The 17,614-nt window shown below is 32.8% G+C and overlaps 1 protein-coding gene and 1 non-coding gene across 2 annotated transcripts; one reads left to right on the top strand and one right to left on the bottom strand.

The window, feature by feature from the left end:
- Positions 1–4,718: 4,718 nt before the first annotated feature.
- LOC145587192 (U1 spliceosomal RNA) lies at positions 4,719–4,880 on the bottom strand. The gene has a single exon (XR_014101215.1). It is a non-coding gene; the product is annotated as a U1 spliceosomal RNA (small nuclear RNA).
- A 7,562-nt stretch (positions 4,881–12,442) lies between these two features.
- Positions 12,443–16,739, top strand: LOC145586873 (uncharacterized). The gene is made up of 3 exons (XM_081643832.1): positions 12,443–12,603; positions 13,803–14,730; positions 16,033–16,739. The coding sequence occupies exons 2-3, from the start codon at positions 13,814–13,816 to the stop codon at positions 16,496–16,498; spliced, it is 1,383 nt and encodes a 460-aa protein (XP_081499958.1). The 5' UTR covers positions 12,443–12,603; positions 13,803–13,813; the 3' UTR covers positions 16,499–16,739.
- The last annotated feature ends 875 nt before the right edge of the window (positions 16,740–17,614 follow it).

Below are 17,614 nucleotides of genomic sequence, written 5' to 3'. Positions count from 1 at the left end.
GTAAGGTCACCACATCTTTATTTTATTTTTCTAATATGGATTCATTCACTTTGCAGCTTTTGGTTGTACAAATTTACTGATAGTGATATTAGTGACGCTAGTATCAGCGACGAAGAAGACCAACCTAGGTAAGCAAACTCTCTTATCACCTCTGTTTTATCAATACTCATTTGTTTTATTTCGCGTATCCAATTCAAGCATCAATTTTTCTTCGTGTAGTGCCAAGTATGACCTTTCAAAGGAAGCATTGCAGCGTGCTCCTCTACAGCCTCCTTCTTTGTACGTTTCCTAACCTTGTTTTTATTTATATCATACTTTACCGTCTTATTTTAGTTGACACATTTGATTAGGCACATTTGTCAAATATACTCCACTTTTTAATGTTTATTAAATTAAGCCGAGATGACAAAATCAAGAGTGCTTTTAAATTCATAGGTTTTGCTACATTTACTCCACTTTTTAATCTGTAAACCATTTGTTTCTAGATATTATCATGATTCCTTAGACTTACGTTTATCAATCTTTCGTTTTGTATATACCAATATGATTATTCAGCCGTTAATTACTGATCAATTAAAATTAATTACTTGAACCCACTCAGCCAATACTCCACACTTCAAGAGTCTTCAGCATTTGGTTTCATCTATGGTCAATACTTGAGGTTACGACTTACTAGACCGGTTAACTTGAACATTATTAGGTGATTAATTTTTGCTTATAATATATTTATTTTTGACTAAGATTTGATCTTTAATTTAGAGGGATAAGAAATGTGAAAAGGTATTTTAGGCATCTTTTTCAATATGAGGCTAAACTATAGGGATCCAATTTACCTCATATAGAAAATGAGGTTTATAGCACAACAGATTGGTAATATTTCTTGAATAGTTTACCCAAACATTTTTACAATACAAATTTTTGTATGCGGCTGGCCACATGGTGCGGCAGGGGTTACTTGTATGGTGTTACTATAGGTGTTACTTGTTTCTGGGGTTACTTGTATGGGTGTTACTGGTTTTGTCAGGGGTTACTTGTAGGTGTTACCTGTATTCTGGGGTTACTTGTATGGGTGTTACTGGTTTTGGTCAGAGGTTACTTGTAGGTATTACTTGTATTATGGGGTTACTTGTATACGTGTTACTAGTTTTGGTCAGGGGTTACTTGTAGCGTGTTACTGGTTTGGTACGAGAGTTTGATATAGGGTTACTCAACCCATTCAAGTGTTCCATACAAGTAACCCCATAATACAAGTAACTCCAGAATTGAAACAAATAACCCAGAATACAATATATTTTTTTTCAAGAGTTACTTGTACGATGTTACTGATTTTGGTCAGGGGTTACTTGTAGGGTGTTACTAATTTTGGTCGGGGTTACTTGTAGGGTGTTACTGGTTTGGTATAGGGCATACGTACAAGCAACCCTTGAACAAGTAACTCATACAAGTAACCTTGAATAAGTAACTCATACAAGTAACCCATGCATACAATTAGCAACCCTCAAATAAGCTAGTAACTCATATAAGTAACCCTTGAATAATTAATCATACAAGTAACTCTTGAATTAACTCATACAAGTAACCCCTGAATAAGTAATCCATACAAGTAACCCCTTAAAAAAAACAAGTAACCCCTAAAAAATACAAGTAATCAGTAACTCCTGAAAAAAAATAAAACAAGTAACCCCTGAATAAGTAATCCATACAAATAACTCTTGAAAAAAAAAATTATAAGTAACCCCTAAATAAGTAATCGTACAAGTAACTCCTGAAAAAAAAATACAAGTAACACCTGAAAAATACAAGTAACCTTGACAATACCAGTAACTCCCATTATTTTTGCTGATTTGGCAGCAGGCCACACCATGTGGCCTGCTGCACCAAAAAGGCACTGTTTTTACAAACTTCGATTAGAAAAAGAAAGGGTTCATAATTGAATCTTAAGTATTTTTTGGTGCTAAATCCTACTCCCTCCGTCCCTTCTTCACATTCCTATTTGTAAAATTACACGGGAATTAAGGAACTTAGAATAAAATAAAGAACAATAAAATAAAGTACAATGGGAATTACAAGACATTAATTGATGTCTTTGAGTAAAATAAAGATAGAATAATATTTAATACTGCACATGTCATCAATCCTCTAAAAAGAAAAAGGACCAATAATATTTTTTTGGTGGAAAAAAAAGGACCAATCATATTCATCTAAATTGATGCATATGGATTCTGAAAATAAGAGTGATAAAATAAGAGTAAGAATTAGAAAATAAGAGTGAGAAAATAGAGATAACATTAATTACAAAATAGAAAAATAGGGATAATTTGGGATATTTGGTAAAAATTTACTTACTAAAAAAAGAAAAGTAGGAATGTAATTTTGAAATACCCAAAAAGAAAAGCAGGAATGTAAAAAAGGAACGGAGGGAGTAAACTGTCAAATCTTGTTAGCTTATTAATGCAATTGTTACGAGTAATATATTTGGGAATAAAATGATATGATGATGATTAATGTTCCGCAATATATTTAATGATGGGTTGGAAATGTAATAAAATATTTGTGGTGGTTTATTTTATTGGAAAATGATAACATAGCTCTTATTAAGAAGTTAAAAAATAAAGAGAAAAAATATTGAAAATAAATTAACATTAATCACACTGATTTACACGTGATTTTGTCATAAATTCTCAACTTAATTTCATTTTAAAATGTATATTTAATACTTATACATAACCCTAAGGGCTACATGCCTACATATATCATTACCCTATTTTATTTTATTTATCTATTTATTTTACAGTGGAGGTTTTATGCTCTTGCCTAGGGCAAACAAGGAGTCCATGTATGCCAGGTTGCAGAAAGATGCCGATATTGTTTTGGAAGAGTACAATATGCGCGAGGTTAGTTTTTCTTCTCTCGTTCTATGTCCTTTATTTTGTTGCTTTTATTTCGAACTGGATGATACCTTTGAAATTAATAAATGTGAAAAACGTGACATTAGTTATTAAGTAATTAAGCAATAATTTTAGTAATCAATAAAAACTCTGACAATAAATAACCAAGTTACACTAATTTTTAATTTAAATATCTAGTGTGCAGACTTTGCTCCGGATGATACTTTCAATAATTTTATTTTTATATTAACGTGGGTAAATAAGAATACAATGATAACAATAGCTTATTTTGGAATTTTTTGGTTTTTATTCTACATTCTAATGCATGTATCATATATGTATTTATACATAAATGTGGATTAATAGAACATGATTTAATTCTAGCTAAGATGTTAATACATGTGGCTTTCATTCAATGAGGTTTGGAGTACATTTTTAATTAAGATTATTGAATGAGGTGGCGTGATGCTAAAGGTTGTAAAGATATACGTGACACATACACAATTTTATAAGCGTCTTTTAATATATAGTATAGATAGATGTTATATTAGTCCCCTTACATCGTAATTTGCATTAAAAAAATAAAAATAAAAATAAAAATAAAAAAAAGGTACTCGTACAAAAGCTTCCTTGTAAACATTGTTGTTATCTTGATCAATTCAAGTTCGGCCATTTCTTAAATTTCATTACCTAGACACCTTGTAAAGATTTTTATCTTGAGGAATCCTATAATGTTTTTATTCCTTGAGTTGATAAAATTTCGCTTTTTTAGGTATATACGAGTAGAAATTTTCATTTGTTGTTGCTTATTTAGTGATTATTTTTTTAATATAACAGGGGTTTAATTATGAGTATGTGAGTATGATTAGATCAAGACCGGAACGTTCACCAAACAACCCTGAGCTATTTGGGCAGCATATGAATTTTTGGGCTAGGCGCAAAGGCACATTCACTTCTCCGGAGCTGTTTTTTGGCTCGCTAGGTTATGGCATGAAGGGATTACATGGTTGTAAACTAAATCTTGATCCCGATTCTCATTCGAATGGTATGTTGAACGATTTTATTTGTTCCCTTTGTTTCCGTCCTACATTGTAACGTATGTAACATGCTAATATGCTTTGCTTTTTTTCATATGCCTCTTTTTACAGGTGAAACTCCCGAATTCCATGAAATCCTACATTGTGAGCATGTCAAGTGTTCGGAGTGTTCTTTATGGAAATTCTGAAGAGCTTGAATGTTTATTTTGGACATCAGTTAGCTTTTGCCTTTTTTTTTTTTTTAATTTTACTAAGCTTTTGTATATAACTATTGTCACAATATTGGCTTTTTGTTGCGCATGAAATAATTAATATGAGAGGGATTAGAGAGGTTTTTACCTTTGCTGTTATATTTTGGCTCAAGCTCAAGCTGCTGTTTCTGCAGCCAAATTAATTTGCAGCATATGCTTAGACACTGAATGACTTGATTGTATTATTTGTAAACCTTACATGTCATTTTCTTTGCATAAAACTCTATTCGGTCCAACACCTTGTTCGGATAAGAGGAAATAGAGAAAAAAGGAGGGAAGGGGATAAGCGAGGTGGTAAGAAGACTAGTAGTCTAATACTAATTACTCATTATTTCTACATCAATGGCATCAGAAATAATGAGTAGTTAGTCATGAATTACTATAATACTGGACTAAAGGAGTAAAAAGTAAGTATAACCAAAATATATTAAGTATCACCAAATTAATCAATAATTTCGTACCCTAAGCAATACAGTATTAAACTAGGGTAAATTAGTCTTATAAATAAAATTAAATAAAAAAAAATATTGTAGTAGGATTAGACAGGGGCCGCGCGAACGCAGGCCCCCTCTATCACAAATTATGACGTAGACTCTCCCACGTTGGGGAGATCTTAGGCTGATGCACTTCCGGAGTGCAATGGAGGCCATCAACCTAGGCCATGTGCCTTCTTGATCGCCCATTGACCCCGTCCAGGTAAGTATGTTGCATTGTCACGTAAGCTTTCATTTTATACATCACTATCTCTCTCTTCTGTTTGCTTTCTTCGATGTGGGAATCCCATAGTTTGGTCGAAAATATGCTATTCCCACATTATAACATTGCTTTGCAAAAGATAGTGCTGAATTTGGTTCAAGAATATAGTGACCCTTTGATTTAGACAGTTAACAATATAAATATAGTAAAGATTGCTAATGTTAATCCTTCTTATTATACACTTATACAGTGTTTGTGTTTTATCTAATTATAAGAGTTCATTGATTATTAGCATGCTTTAGCTTCCTAAATTTGTATGGAATGTGAGCCCTTGATTGGTTCCTTGTTTAACAACACCAATAAATGCATTCTTAAACTACAGCTTACCTTTTAGCTTACTTGCACATAGATTACTCCCTGATTAAAGCTACAAGAACAATTTAAAAAAAGTTCAATACCTTGGTATTGCCAGATGCATCATATGAGTTTTAATTTATCGGTTAATGCTTGAAAACTACTTTAGCATGTAAATGATGGGTTGATAAATTTTTCATTTATTAATTTTTAAAAGTCAAGTATGACACAAATTTTACCGTGGTACATAGATAATACTACAATAAACCTAATTAAACATCAAGTGGATAAGCTTATAAAGTTGGTGTTAAGTGCCAACCCCAAATCTCATCTATATTAAATTACTACATGGTTAATAAAATTGCATGACACGAACACTATCTACGGGACTTAGTGGTACATAAAATACTCTAATAGACCCAATCAAACGTCGGGTCAGGTCAAGAAGATCAATACTGTATAAAATTTAGCAACAAGTCAACAACCAGTTGGCGCCAAAAAATTGTCCATTTTCCCGCCATAAATCCACTTTATGAATATTCACAAATCAAAAATCACATTTGCAACAGTCGTAAATACACAATTCACAAACCCTAAATCCCCCCAAAACAAACGAAGCAAATGAAGAAGAAAAACCAAAAACCTCCAAAACAAGAAGAAGAAGAAGAAGATAAACAGCAATACTGGTTGCTGAAAACAGAAATTGGGGAGTGGTCTTGGGAAGATCAATCATCAAACGGAGGAAAATCCAAATGGGACGGCGTTAAAAACAAGCAAGCTCAGAAATATCTCAAATCCATGAAAATGGGGGACCTCTGTTTCTTCTACCATTCTGGCAACAAAGCGCGCCGCATTGTCGGCGTTGTTACCGTTGTTAAGGAATGCTATGACGACGGAGATGACGGCGGAGTTGCGGTGGATGTGGCGGCGGTGGGGGAGATGAGGAGGCCGGTGGATTTGGCGGAGATGAAGATGGATGATCGGATGAAGGCGTCAGGGTTTGCGTTGTTTCGGCAGCCTCGGTTGTCGGTGGTGCCGGTGTCGAAGGAGGTGTGGGAGAGGGTGTGTGAGTTGGGTGGTGGGTATGAAGGGGATGGTAGTGGTGGTGTAGAGGATGAGGTATGAAGTATGATCACCATGTGTTTGTGTTATTGCCTCAATGAAAGAAAGAAAGTTAATTTAGTAAACATTTTGGCTAAAATCTTTGCTTAAGACTATTTAGAGGATGTTAAGTTTGTTTTAGGATGTAGGGTAAGAGGAAATTCTCTATTTTGTATAGCATGATTGTATTTACTTGCCTACTTGGAGTAGTTGCTTATGAAACTTTTATGGAGTAACATTCTAACAGTAATATACTAATATGTGATTTACTCCTATATTGATATGGTGCTTTTACCTAAAAAAAAGTGTTTATGCATTCCTCATACACTCACATAAGAAAAATCATATTTAGCGTATGTTAGTGTTGTATAAATTATTTGCTGGATATTCATAGGAACTGAAGGTTAATCCAAATCAACTCACACTAGTTTCCTTTGTTTTGGTAGCCAAGACATAAAACTAGCTAAGTGTTGTAGTCAAATAATCAATTAGTTATATAACGTGGTATTGTGGTCGAATGGTAGAGGTGAAAAAATCATGATTGGGCCACATATATAGTAAATGGGCTTAGTATTGAAATTGATTTCATTTGTTGTCATTGGGTAAATTGTTTGGGCAAAGTGGGATAAAATTGGATCATTAGGAAGTTAAATACTAGAAAATATACACAGATCAAATATCCATCAATCTAAATATTGTTATATATTGACAATTGCATCACCCAACTAAATGGTGCAATACAAGTATAGAAAATTGGTTAAATGTTGTTTTCATTGACGTTCTAATGAAATTACATGCTTCTTGAAGGCCGCCGGTCTCATAATTAAGAGCTATGTTGTTACTTGCTAGCAATTAAAACTAATAGTGATTTATTAAAAAAAGCTTATTAGACGACTAGATCCATGTCAAGTCCTACTAATTTTTGTCTTAACCAAAGATCAATGAATTATTAATTAACAACTATTTTGTTTTGTAATACCTAGGATTGTTCTTTCTTGTGACGCAAGATATACATAGCGTATATATATACATTATTAGAGCAACTTCAATGGTTGTAGCTAGGGACTTTATTAAATAATCCCTAGTTATTAGCTTGACCATTGGAGCTAGAAAATGCAATTAGTTTAGCTAAGCAAATTAGCAAATTAGTTTGGCTAAGCAAATTAGCTTTGTCAAGCTAATTTGCTTGGAGAAAAACTTACCAAAGAAAATAAAAAATAGAATCAATAAAATGAAATATAAAAAGTTAATTAAGGAGGTAAAATTCATTTAAATTGTAAGCTAATAGCTAGCCATTGAAGTTCAAAGTAGCTATAATGACAATTAGCTTAAAAGCTTGTGTGGCATGCCAAGCTAATTGTCAAATTAGCTTGCTGTTGGAGTTGCTCTTACAAATCCGATCTACCCATAAGATAATCAGAATGAATAACAAAATTATGTAGAATAATTGTATATATATCGGGGTCGTTATCTGTACTAATTGTAGTTAATACTTTAATACCAAGTAATTGAACAACGTCATTTGCTTCAAACGAGACACAATGTATGGCAGTAAAATAGTGTAGAAGAGCATTAGGAAGTTGGCGCCTTCCATCACTTAGTCTTCATTCTAAGTCACAGATTTGCCCAATAAAATTTAAAATTTATAATTAACTAATTAAGTAGTACAAATAGTATGGAATTATGAGATATTTTTTTAATCAACAAGCATATACAGCTATTAAATTAGTCGTTCTCATAATCATGATTTCTTTATTTTACTCAGCTTAACTTTCACTGAATATGCTGAAAAACTTTACCCAGAATCTAATCAAAGGTCATTGATCGAATAGATCGGGTTGGTTGACAATTTGACATGCATCAACCCGAAATAAATTGCATCAAATCAAAATAAATTCCATCCAATTGTAATACACTCGAAATTTGTAATTGGACTCTGCAAATTGTATTTAAAACGTACAATATGACTATAATATTAGGTAATATACTCCCAAGTGATGAAAAGTATGGATATATAAAACACATCGTATTCAAGGATGAAATTAATTTGTATTACTACATATGGGGATTAAATTGGTACTCGTAAGACAAACATTTTAAAAAATCGGATGTACAATAAAATGAACGAATATTCTACATCCGTTTTAAAGTTACCTTAAAATGAACAAAAAATTACCCTATAATGAATTAAAGTTACTTGATATATCTAATTGGTATTTGATAAGTTTAGTTTATTTTTAACAAATCTTCCTTTAAACTCAACTTATTATTCACATATATCAATTTTTCTCGTGTTGAGCTTGCAATCCTAACAACAATATTAATTTCCTTCCTAATTTACACTAAAAATTCATTTTCATTATATTGTAACCATTTACAATCGGCTACCAAATAGTCCAAACTGGCTGTTAGAGACTTAGATTACGTGCCCATATTCTCTGAGTTAACAGTACATCATACGTAGTACTCCCTCCATTTTTCTTAAATGCATTACTTTGATTTTTGCACTATTCACATACTAGGGTTAACTTAATTTTTTCACCTCTATAAAATAAATAAATGTTATTATATAATATATCATTAGATTAGTCATATTGCCTAGTTTCGTAATATAATTTTGTTACAATTTTTACTAATAGACAATAAAATATATTAATGGTTAAAGTTGCATCTCGGCAAATGTGCCGGTCAAACTTATACTAATAAAAGAAAATAGAGGGAGTATATCTTTGTCATATAAAATGGAACAACATTTCTTATTTTGTTTGGCAATTGATTCAGAAACTATCAATGGACTCGCCTCGGTTTATACTGTAATCTATGTGCTACGCCTACCATCCGACTTTCCATTTTGTGCTTTTCTAAAACAAGCGAGAAGCTACCACTTATTTTAATTAAGTGGTAATAATATCCTTTTACACCAGCTTTTACCGTTAAGGTCAAAGTTTCTAAATCTTCTACTATTAATTGCTATATTAAGGTTGTTGAGCCTAAGAGAAAATCCATGAGTGGTGTGTTCTCCCACATTAATTGAGTTTATAAATGAGAGTTTGTGTTAGGATGTATATCCCACATTGAAGAAAGAAGATAATTGTGTCCACTTTATAAGGCTAAGGGGCTACTCCCCTCATTATTGTATAATTTTAAGGCGGAACCTCTTTAGTCGTATAAAGTGGACAGTTGTGTCGGATGTGGTTCAAACTCCTTTATCAAAGGTAGTTTGGCAAGGCAATACCAACGTACTTTCCATCTAAGATAGAGGATAGGTCTAAATTTTAATTTTGCATTACAATATAATATGTCTAGACATAGTGCAATACATTCCAATATACTTCGTACTTATATAGGTAATTGTCAATGAAGTAGTTAGAGGTTTTTCGTTTGCTTATTTTTTTCTTTTTTTACAAAGTGAACTCCCTTTACTGTAATCTTGGTACGCATTGTAGTAATATGATTGTTTCCAATAATTATCATGAATGTAGATAGATAAAACCATATCATATCATCCTTCATTTATGGTCCATAATGTTTTACTGGCATGGGACAATTGACTATAATCATGAATCATCTACTCCGATTCGTACTAGACTAGTAGCATATATGGCTCCATGGGCATGGCCCTCCTAGAGCGCTCATGGTTGCATGGGCGGTATGCCCCTCCTATTTGGTTTTTTTTGGCAACTTGACTTGCATTTTCATGCATGTGACTCCAGCCATAATTTTGCAAGTGATTTAATTTTTTTCACTATTTTCCTCTGTTAAAATAAATGGATGTTACATTGAATTTATATACCGATAATATAAGATGAGGTTGTCTTGGCCTAACGCTTAAAACTAAGAATCTATGATAACTTATTCAGACCCAAAAAAAAAAAAAAAAAGATATTATACTAGTATCTATGTTTTATACTCCGTTATTGATTGGAACATAATCTGTTTTGTAATTTGCTAACTTAGTTTTAAAATATTCTTACAAAGTACGGAGTATATACTGTAAAAAAACTTAATTAGTAGAGGAAGAAATCAGCTCCAAAATAATTTCACCGTGACTATTATTAGGAGGCTGATAGTAACTTTCTTTGAAGTGAGACAGTGATAGGTCTAATTTTGGTATTATTGAGAATCTGAACACCAAAACTAAGATGGTCCTTTTGGTCCCTAGTCTAAAAGATCTTATCACCAAATTTGTACGTATGACTCTTTCTACATGATGCTGATCGATCATTTTGTTTCCTTTGGTCATGACTCAAACATAATACGGAGTAAGTCCCTTTAAAATCAACTTTTCAGTTTTTGTAAAGCCGATTTAGGAGATACAAGTACTATTTTATTTGACTTATTATTGATGTTATTTTGTCTACATTTTTTTTTTTTTTTGATGTTTTTATCCCTTTTTTTTTTCTCTTCCTATTAATCTGCTATAGCATTACTTAATTTTTTTAGTGCAATTGAATTTATTTTCACAATAGAAAATTAAAACTTATTCTATTTGAAAATAATCAGCCTAAGTTAAGCATAACAAAGCCTTATGCCAGATGTAAACAAATGCATTACACATTACAAAGTAAATGTGTATCAATGGTACAACCCTATGCAGCCCCTTTATATAGAAAATTGTAAACAGTCTCGTAAGAATATCAAAAATAATCAAAATGATCTAAAATTACGATGGTAATTAATATGAATTACTATATTTTGCAATTAGAACTGTCAATTCAAATTACGTAGATGGCTAATCAGTTATAAATTAAGTCTTTGAATATAATCAGATAACGTTTTATACAATGCTAGTGTATCCATGCAAATCAAGTGCGTACACATGGGGCTACTTTAACTTTTGTAGGATTAAGGTCGGATCGGGTTAGTTCATGATATCTTTACCTCTTGGGCTAGGGAGTAGGGGCACTAGTAGGTTGATAGATAGAGGATGGGCAAGTACAAGAGGCCACATAGATGAAATCTCAGGGTGACATGTTGTGGGACAAACAATGGTCTAACGTGTAGGGGACATAATTTACTGATAAAAAGTTATCAAAGTAAGAGAAATAGAGAATAAATGAAGAAGATTAACAAAGTAGTTGGAATAAATTTGGAAATACTGTACGTGTATAGCTTGGTCCCTCCACAAGCTTACACATGATATCCTTATTCCTTCCCTTGGCTCATCTCATCTCATCATTGATCAGATTTCCTTTGGTTTTACTTTTACATTCCTATTTCTTTATTATTCAACTTTTATTATTTTTGGTGGATGCAATAATGTTGATTTTTTGAAACAACAAAAGTAGTCAAGAATCCATCCTCACCATTAGTAATTAGGAGGACCCATTTTCATATAAAGCTATTAAAGACATTTTGCTGATATACTTTTAACCCGACCCGTCAACTAGGCTAAATATTACGGAGTATTTGGTGTTGTTTGGTTGTACAAAAATAATGAGAAAATTGAAAATTCATGTGAATTTGAAAATAGGAAATTTGTTTGGTAGACCATAATGAGTGAAAATGTGAAAAGTGCAAATTTATGGGAATATTAGTAAACACCAAATTAAACAAGTTTAGTTAATTTTTAGGAAATTTGATGTGGGATTTAATTTCCCATGAAATACAAGGTTTATGTAGAAAATTAATTCTTATGTCAACCAAACATTAGTAAATTTATTTACATTTTGAGATAGACTTAGAAATTAAACTTTGCAACGAATTATAAAAGTCAAAATAACCATTTTTAAAAAGTCAAAATGAAACAAGTGTAATATATTTCATCGGGTGATAATCTATTATCAAAATTTAATTATAAGCCAAAATATAATTTAGCTTTAAAGAACCGCACATAAAATAATAAAGTATGTTAAAACTTACAAATATTTTTTTTATCTAATTTTTCTAAACTAATTTTTTTATCAAATTTAAATAAGTAAAAATAAGGTAAATTAAACCTAACCTAATTATCGAGTACCACTATGCGCAATTTTACATCTTGAGGAATTACCAAGTCTTTGTCTTACGAGGACGGTCTAACAATAAATAATTATAAATTTTAACCTTTCCCTTTTTTGTCAAATGCGTTGTCGTTTTGCTTCTTACAAAATACTCATCCAATACGTAATTAATCCAGTAATACTTAATCAAGAAAAACAAACAGAGTGTAAAAGATAACTGCAAAAACAAACCAACAACAACAACAATTCAATTCAACAGATCAAAGCTTACATCGGAGGAGAGAGAAAACCATCGACTACTTTCTGTTCTTCATCAACCCTTTTTAATCCTCACGTAATTTTCTCTATTCTTTTTTTTTTTTTCCTTCACTCCACTTTCTCAGTTTATTTTTCTACATTTTTTTTTTTTTTTGATTTCATCTTCTTAAAGTCGATGATTGATTACAACTGCCTATGTAAGATTATTTATTTATTTTTTTTGTGAAATTTTCTGGGTTTTGATTTTTAATTTGTTTTTGAGCTTTTTCTTTTGCTAGTGAAGCATAATTTTACCATGAATAGATTCCGGAAGATTCATTTGGATGCAGAATCATTTTGTCTTTTTGTGAAAAAATTTGTATTTAGTGCTAATAATAATCTTCAATTTCGTGTTAAAATTGATCTGTTGATACTTAATTTGTGCGAACTAATGATTCATGATACCATATTTATGAACAATAATGGTTTTTTTGTTGAGCATGTTACTTTTACTGGATATTAAGTCATACATGAATATTGATCAATTTTTTTTGTTTATGATATTTAATGGAATTTATTTAGCATCATAATTGATGAGAAATCATGTGCTTAATAAGTAAGATTATGAGTAAAAACAAGAAAAGGATTTGATGTTTTTGGTGGGAAGTTGCGAATTACTGTACGGATCTGATTATTTATCTGCTTGGTTTTAAGGATTTTTTTAATTTTACTTATGACGCTTTACATTTGGAGTTTGAATAAACTTGTATGTAGTATGGTTATGTTACAGTTATATCGAATCGAATCCTGGCTACATCATTGCCCTTGTGCTCCCTATACACCTAATCCCTGTAAAAAAAAAGTTTAGTGAGGTGTGAGTGGTTATTGTTTTTTTTGGTGTTCACAGCATGAAGTACTGAATGTGTTGTTTTCGATTTGAATTTCTTATTATTTGTATTTGATTTGTGTGTTTGTTTCATATGCTGATTCCAGAGTCCAGACTCCCAGTAGCTGTATTGATCTTGAGATAAATTCATGGCTTTATGAACGGGAATATTTTATAAATGATGTGCTCATATTGGTAGGGGAATTGCTAGTTGTAGGAGGTCAGACTGTGTATATTTGGACTGTTTTTTCGTCGAAGCCTTAATACTTAGGATTCTTTTTGTATGCTCTTTGACTTCATTGCTTCTTGTTTTTGCAAAATGTAATGGAGGTCTTCATCATGGAAGTAAGATCGATATCTTTCATTTGATTCTTGTTTTTAAACTCTTGATTTATTTTTTGCCCTTGTAGTAAGATGACTGATGGCTGCTGCAGAAGCAAGAGCAGCTTGGCAAAGAACAGCTAACCGTTACTTTGTCCAAGAAGAGAAAAGAGCTCCCAAATTAGCTTGTTGTCAATCTTCAAACTCATCTTCCAAACTAGTCGATGCAGGACCTGCTAATGCTACTGATGCCCCGGATCATCGAAATGTAGGTCGTATGCCTTTTGATAGGACACCTTCGTATAGTAATTTGCCTCCTGATGCAAAATGGTGGCTTCAAATGCAACCGGATAATGGGCATCACACGGGCCTTAACTTTCAGCAATTTCATTCTAGGACAGCTGATGTGGAAACCTCTTCAACTGTTACTATGAGTACAGATTTGCCAGTCAGAGAGATTGCAACTATGGAGGATGAAAGTATACAGAATGTTGTTTACAAAGACCTGGAGTCTTTTTTTGACGTGAAGAAAAATCCTGAATCAATATTGGATGAATTGAATGCTGTTGATAGTAATAAGGTGGATCAAGATTATCTTGATGTAAAGAACATGACAGACTACTATGAGTTTCTGGAAATGGAGATGGTTGGTAGCTCCGTTTCTAAACAAATCAGTGACTTATCTTCAAACACAGATTCTTCTTGGATTGGTGGCGAGAAGGTTCCTTGGTGGCGAGTTTCAGATGGGGAGGAATTAGCCTCGTTTGTGGCGCATAAATCACTTCATCATGTTGAGAATTGTGATCTTCCTCCCCCTCTAAAAACGCATGTGAAAAGAGAGCTTTCTAAACAGGCCAAAAGTTTTGACCATGATGAGATGTATATGTCCTCTTTAGAGTGTGAGGCTCGTAGTGATGCCATTTCCAGTCCATCTTCTGGCAGGTCACAGAAAATAGATTGGTCTGCAGTACAAGGAAAACTATCCCAGAATGAAAACAATGCTTCTGGACCGAACAGGTAACATTAAAACTCTAGTTGTGTTGTTGCATTGATAACCCCCCCCCCCCCCCCCCCCCCCTCTCTCTCCCCAACTTTGTTTTCACTGGAGAACGAGTGTAGAGAATATGGTAGGAATGTGCCTATTTGTGGGTTTTTCTGCTGTAAACTGTGCTACTTGTTTAGATCTCCAATTTTCCGTGTGGTTATTCTAGCTGTTACATATGAAGTATATATTATTTTCCTATTTTGTTGATTTCTAACTTGGTTCTATAATTCTACTAGTAGTACAATTTTATGTTAATTCATGAATTATCCTAGAAGTTTGTGCGTTATGAAACTCTCAAGTCTTAAAGTATCAATGGTAGGATGGGAGAAGGTTGTGGATCTATTTGTTCTATAAAAGCTTCATGTAACACAGCAGGACCAAAAATTTCTTCAATTGGGTATCCTAATGACTTAATAGTACAAATCCTTACAGTAGTCAGTAGCCTGTGGCCTTATTGGAAATGGTAGACTTGCTGAACCCCTAGGATTTAGCATTGAGACAGAGGGAGGTATGAGATTAGTCAAATTTGGATCATGTATTCTACAACCATCTAAACCAATTCTACTACTCGCATTTGCTGTTTCAGATATTTCTATACTTTGCTGATTGACGGTGCCAAATTAAAAAGTGTGGTGCAGTATTGTAGTAAACAGTATATGTATAATCTGTCTCAATGTTGAAAGGTGTATTTGTGCTTATAGATTGATTTATGACAGATGAAGTATATATACTTCGTATTAAATATTCAACTTTCTCCCGTAGCCTATTTCACACTCTCCCACACAAAGAGGGAAAGGCCTTATTCCACTAACAGAAAAGCAAGGACGGGAATAACCTCACCTAGAGGTCAAAGCACCCGAGTCCGGAAAAAATCTGGTTCTGTGCTGTGTTCTTACGGTTCCAGGATTTAGCAAAAGAATTGTCCTCTTATTACTGGAATGTTTTCCTTCGAACCTTTATCAGTGTTTTTATGAAGGCTCATTAAATCATTGGTTCACTCCTCGGTAACTTTAGGCTGTCATTTGGAGTACTGCCTGGTTTATACTGTAACCTAATTTCTGCTGTTCTGCATCGTATTCCTCTTTTTGTAATAGGTCTTCCACTTAGGGTAGTGATGTAGGTGGAATTTGATTTTGGGTGCCACTCCCGAAGATTTTACCAATTAAGCTAGTTGGCATCTTGTCCTTATTCCTCATATATTGTTCTGTGATTTGGACATTATTAGGTCCTGTTAACTTATTCGTATTGGCTCTTCTATAATTTCTAATTCCCAGAACAAGTAGTGATATACCAGAGGAGGGAAGGATTTTAGATAACGACCCTTGCAAAGCTAAGCTATTGGAAGCACTTTGCCATTCTCAAACTCGGGCAAGGGAAGCAGAGAAGGCGGCAAAACAAGCGTACACTGAGAAAGAACACATTCTCAAGCTTTTTTTCCGACAAGCTTCCCAGCTCTTTGCTTACAAGCAGTGGTTCAAAATTCTACAATTGGAGAACCACCTCCTACAGACTGAGGGTGAGTCATCACCTCCCACAGGATTCCCTGATTTACTTCCTTGGATACCCCACAATCCCCGGAAAAAACTGCATAAAAGCTGGCAGAAGGCAAAGCGGCGTAGGAGAGGCTCACAAGAAAATGACATTGGTAGATACGCTGTTGCATTTGCTGTAGGCTTCACCCTTGTTGGCGCTGGGCTGATTCTGGGATGGACAGTTGGTTGGTTGCTAACTGCATTTTAGGTGAGTAAAACCTTGTTTTGAAGGTTGAAGAAGCAGAGCAGTAAGATTAGGTTTCTTTTGGTATTACACTGGAAATTTGCTTAGGTTTTTAGTAGTTTGGAGAGTTTCCTTATGATGGATCGCTCTGAGGTCGTGTATGTATTTAGTCATATGTGTCATGTATATATGTAAATATTGAATGTTAAAACAGACACTCTGTAACAGCTTTCTTCATTTTAAGGTATGTAAATTTTCTTCATTACATGTATGTGCAATTTCTAGTTTATACAGTGGCTTGCGACGTGATCTCAACTCTCAAGTACTAGGAGTCATTATGTTGATTCAGCCTGTTAACCTCCATGTCTCTTGATAGAGTTTCTTTACATTCTCGTCCTCATAGTCAAAGAGGTTTGCTCCATCCATTTTGGACGAGTGCAAACCGCAAACCATTTATGATTCTCTTTGGTACTAAAGTAGTGCTTAGTACTGGGTAGCAACTGTTAATTGTTGTTTTTCCGAGATAAAATGTCTACACATCGTAAAGGCTAGAGTTTCTCCGCCCTCGGAACTGGTAAGGATTAAGGATTAAGGGTCTGTTCTCATACGTTTATTTTCAGTACAGTTCAGTTCAGTTCAGTTCAGTTCAGTTTATGTCTAATAATATTGCTAATGATATAAAGCCAAATTTCATTCTTTTAAGCTCTTATTACAACGACAATAATAATAATAATAATAATAATAATAATAATAATAATAATAATAATAATAATAATAATAATAATAATAATAATAATAATAATAATAATAATGACAACAACATTGTATTAATTAGAATAATAAAGAGAGTGGTATAAAGTTGGGGGGTTGGCTCTGTTTAATTTCGTTCTAGCTTTTTTTTTATTTTTTTTTTAATTGTGATAATTTTTTACAAAGTGTTTTGTGTTCTTTTGTCATAATAATATTTTATTTTTTAATTAAATAGTATATGTTTTTAAAATGTTTTGGGGTTTCATGTTTTTAATATATTTTTCATAAATATTTTAATTATATAGTATATTTTTCTTAAATATTTTAATATGTATATTTGTATATACACATATGTATAATAATAAATAATCAAAGATCACTAATCCGTAG

Source organism: Chenopodium album, chromosome 16, assembly GCF_948465745.1.
Source record: "Chenopodium album chromosome 16, dcCheAlbu1.1, whole genome shotgun sequence".
NCBI lineage: Eukaryota > Viridiplantae > Streptophyta > Magnoliopsida > Caryophyllales > Amaranthaceae > Chenopodium > Chenopodium album.
Note: the sequence above shows the minus strand (reverse complement) of the source record. Positions and strands in the feature narration are given on the sequence as shown.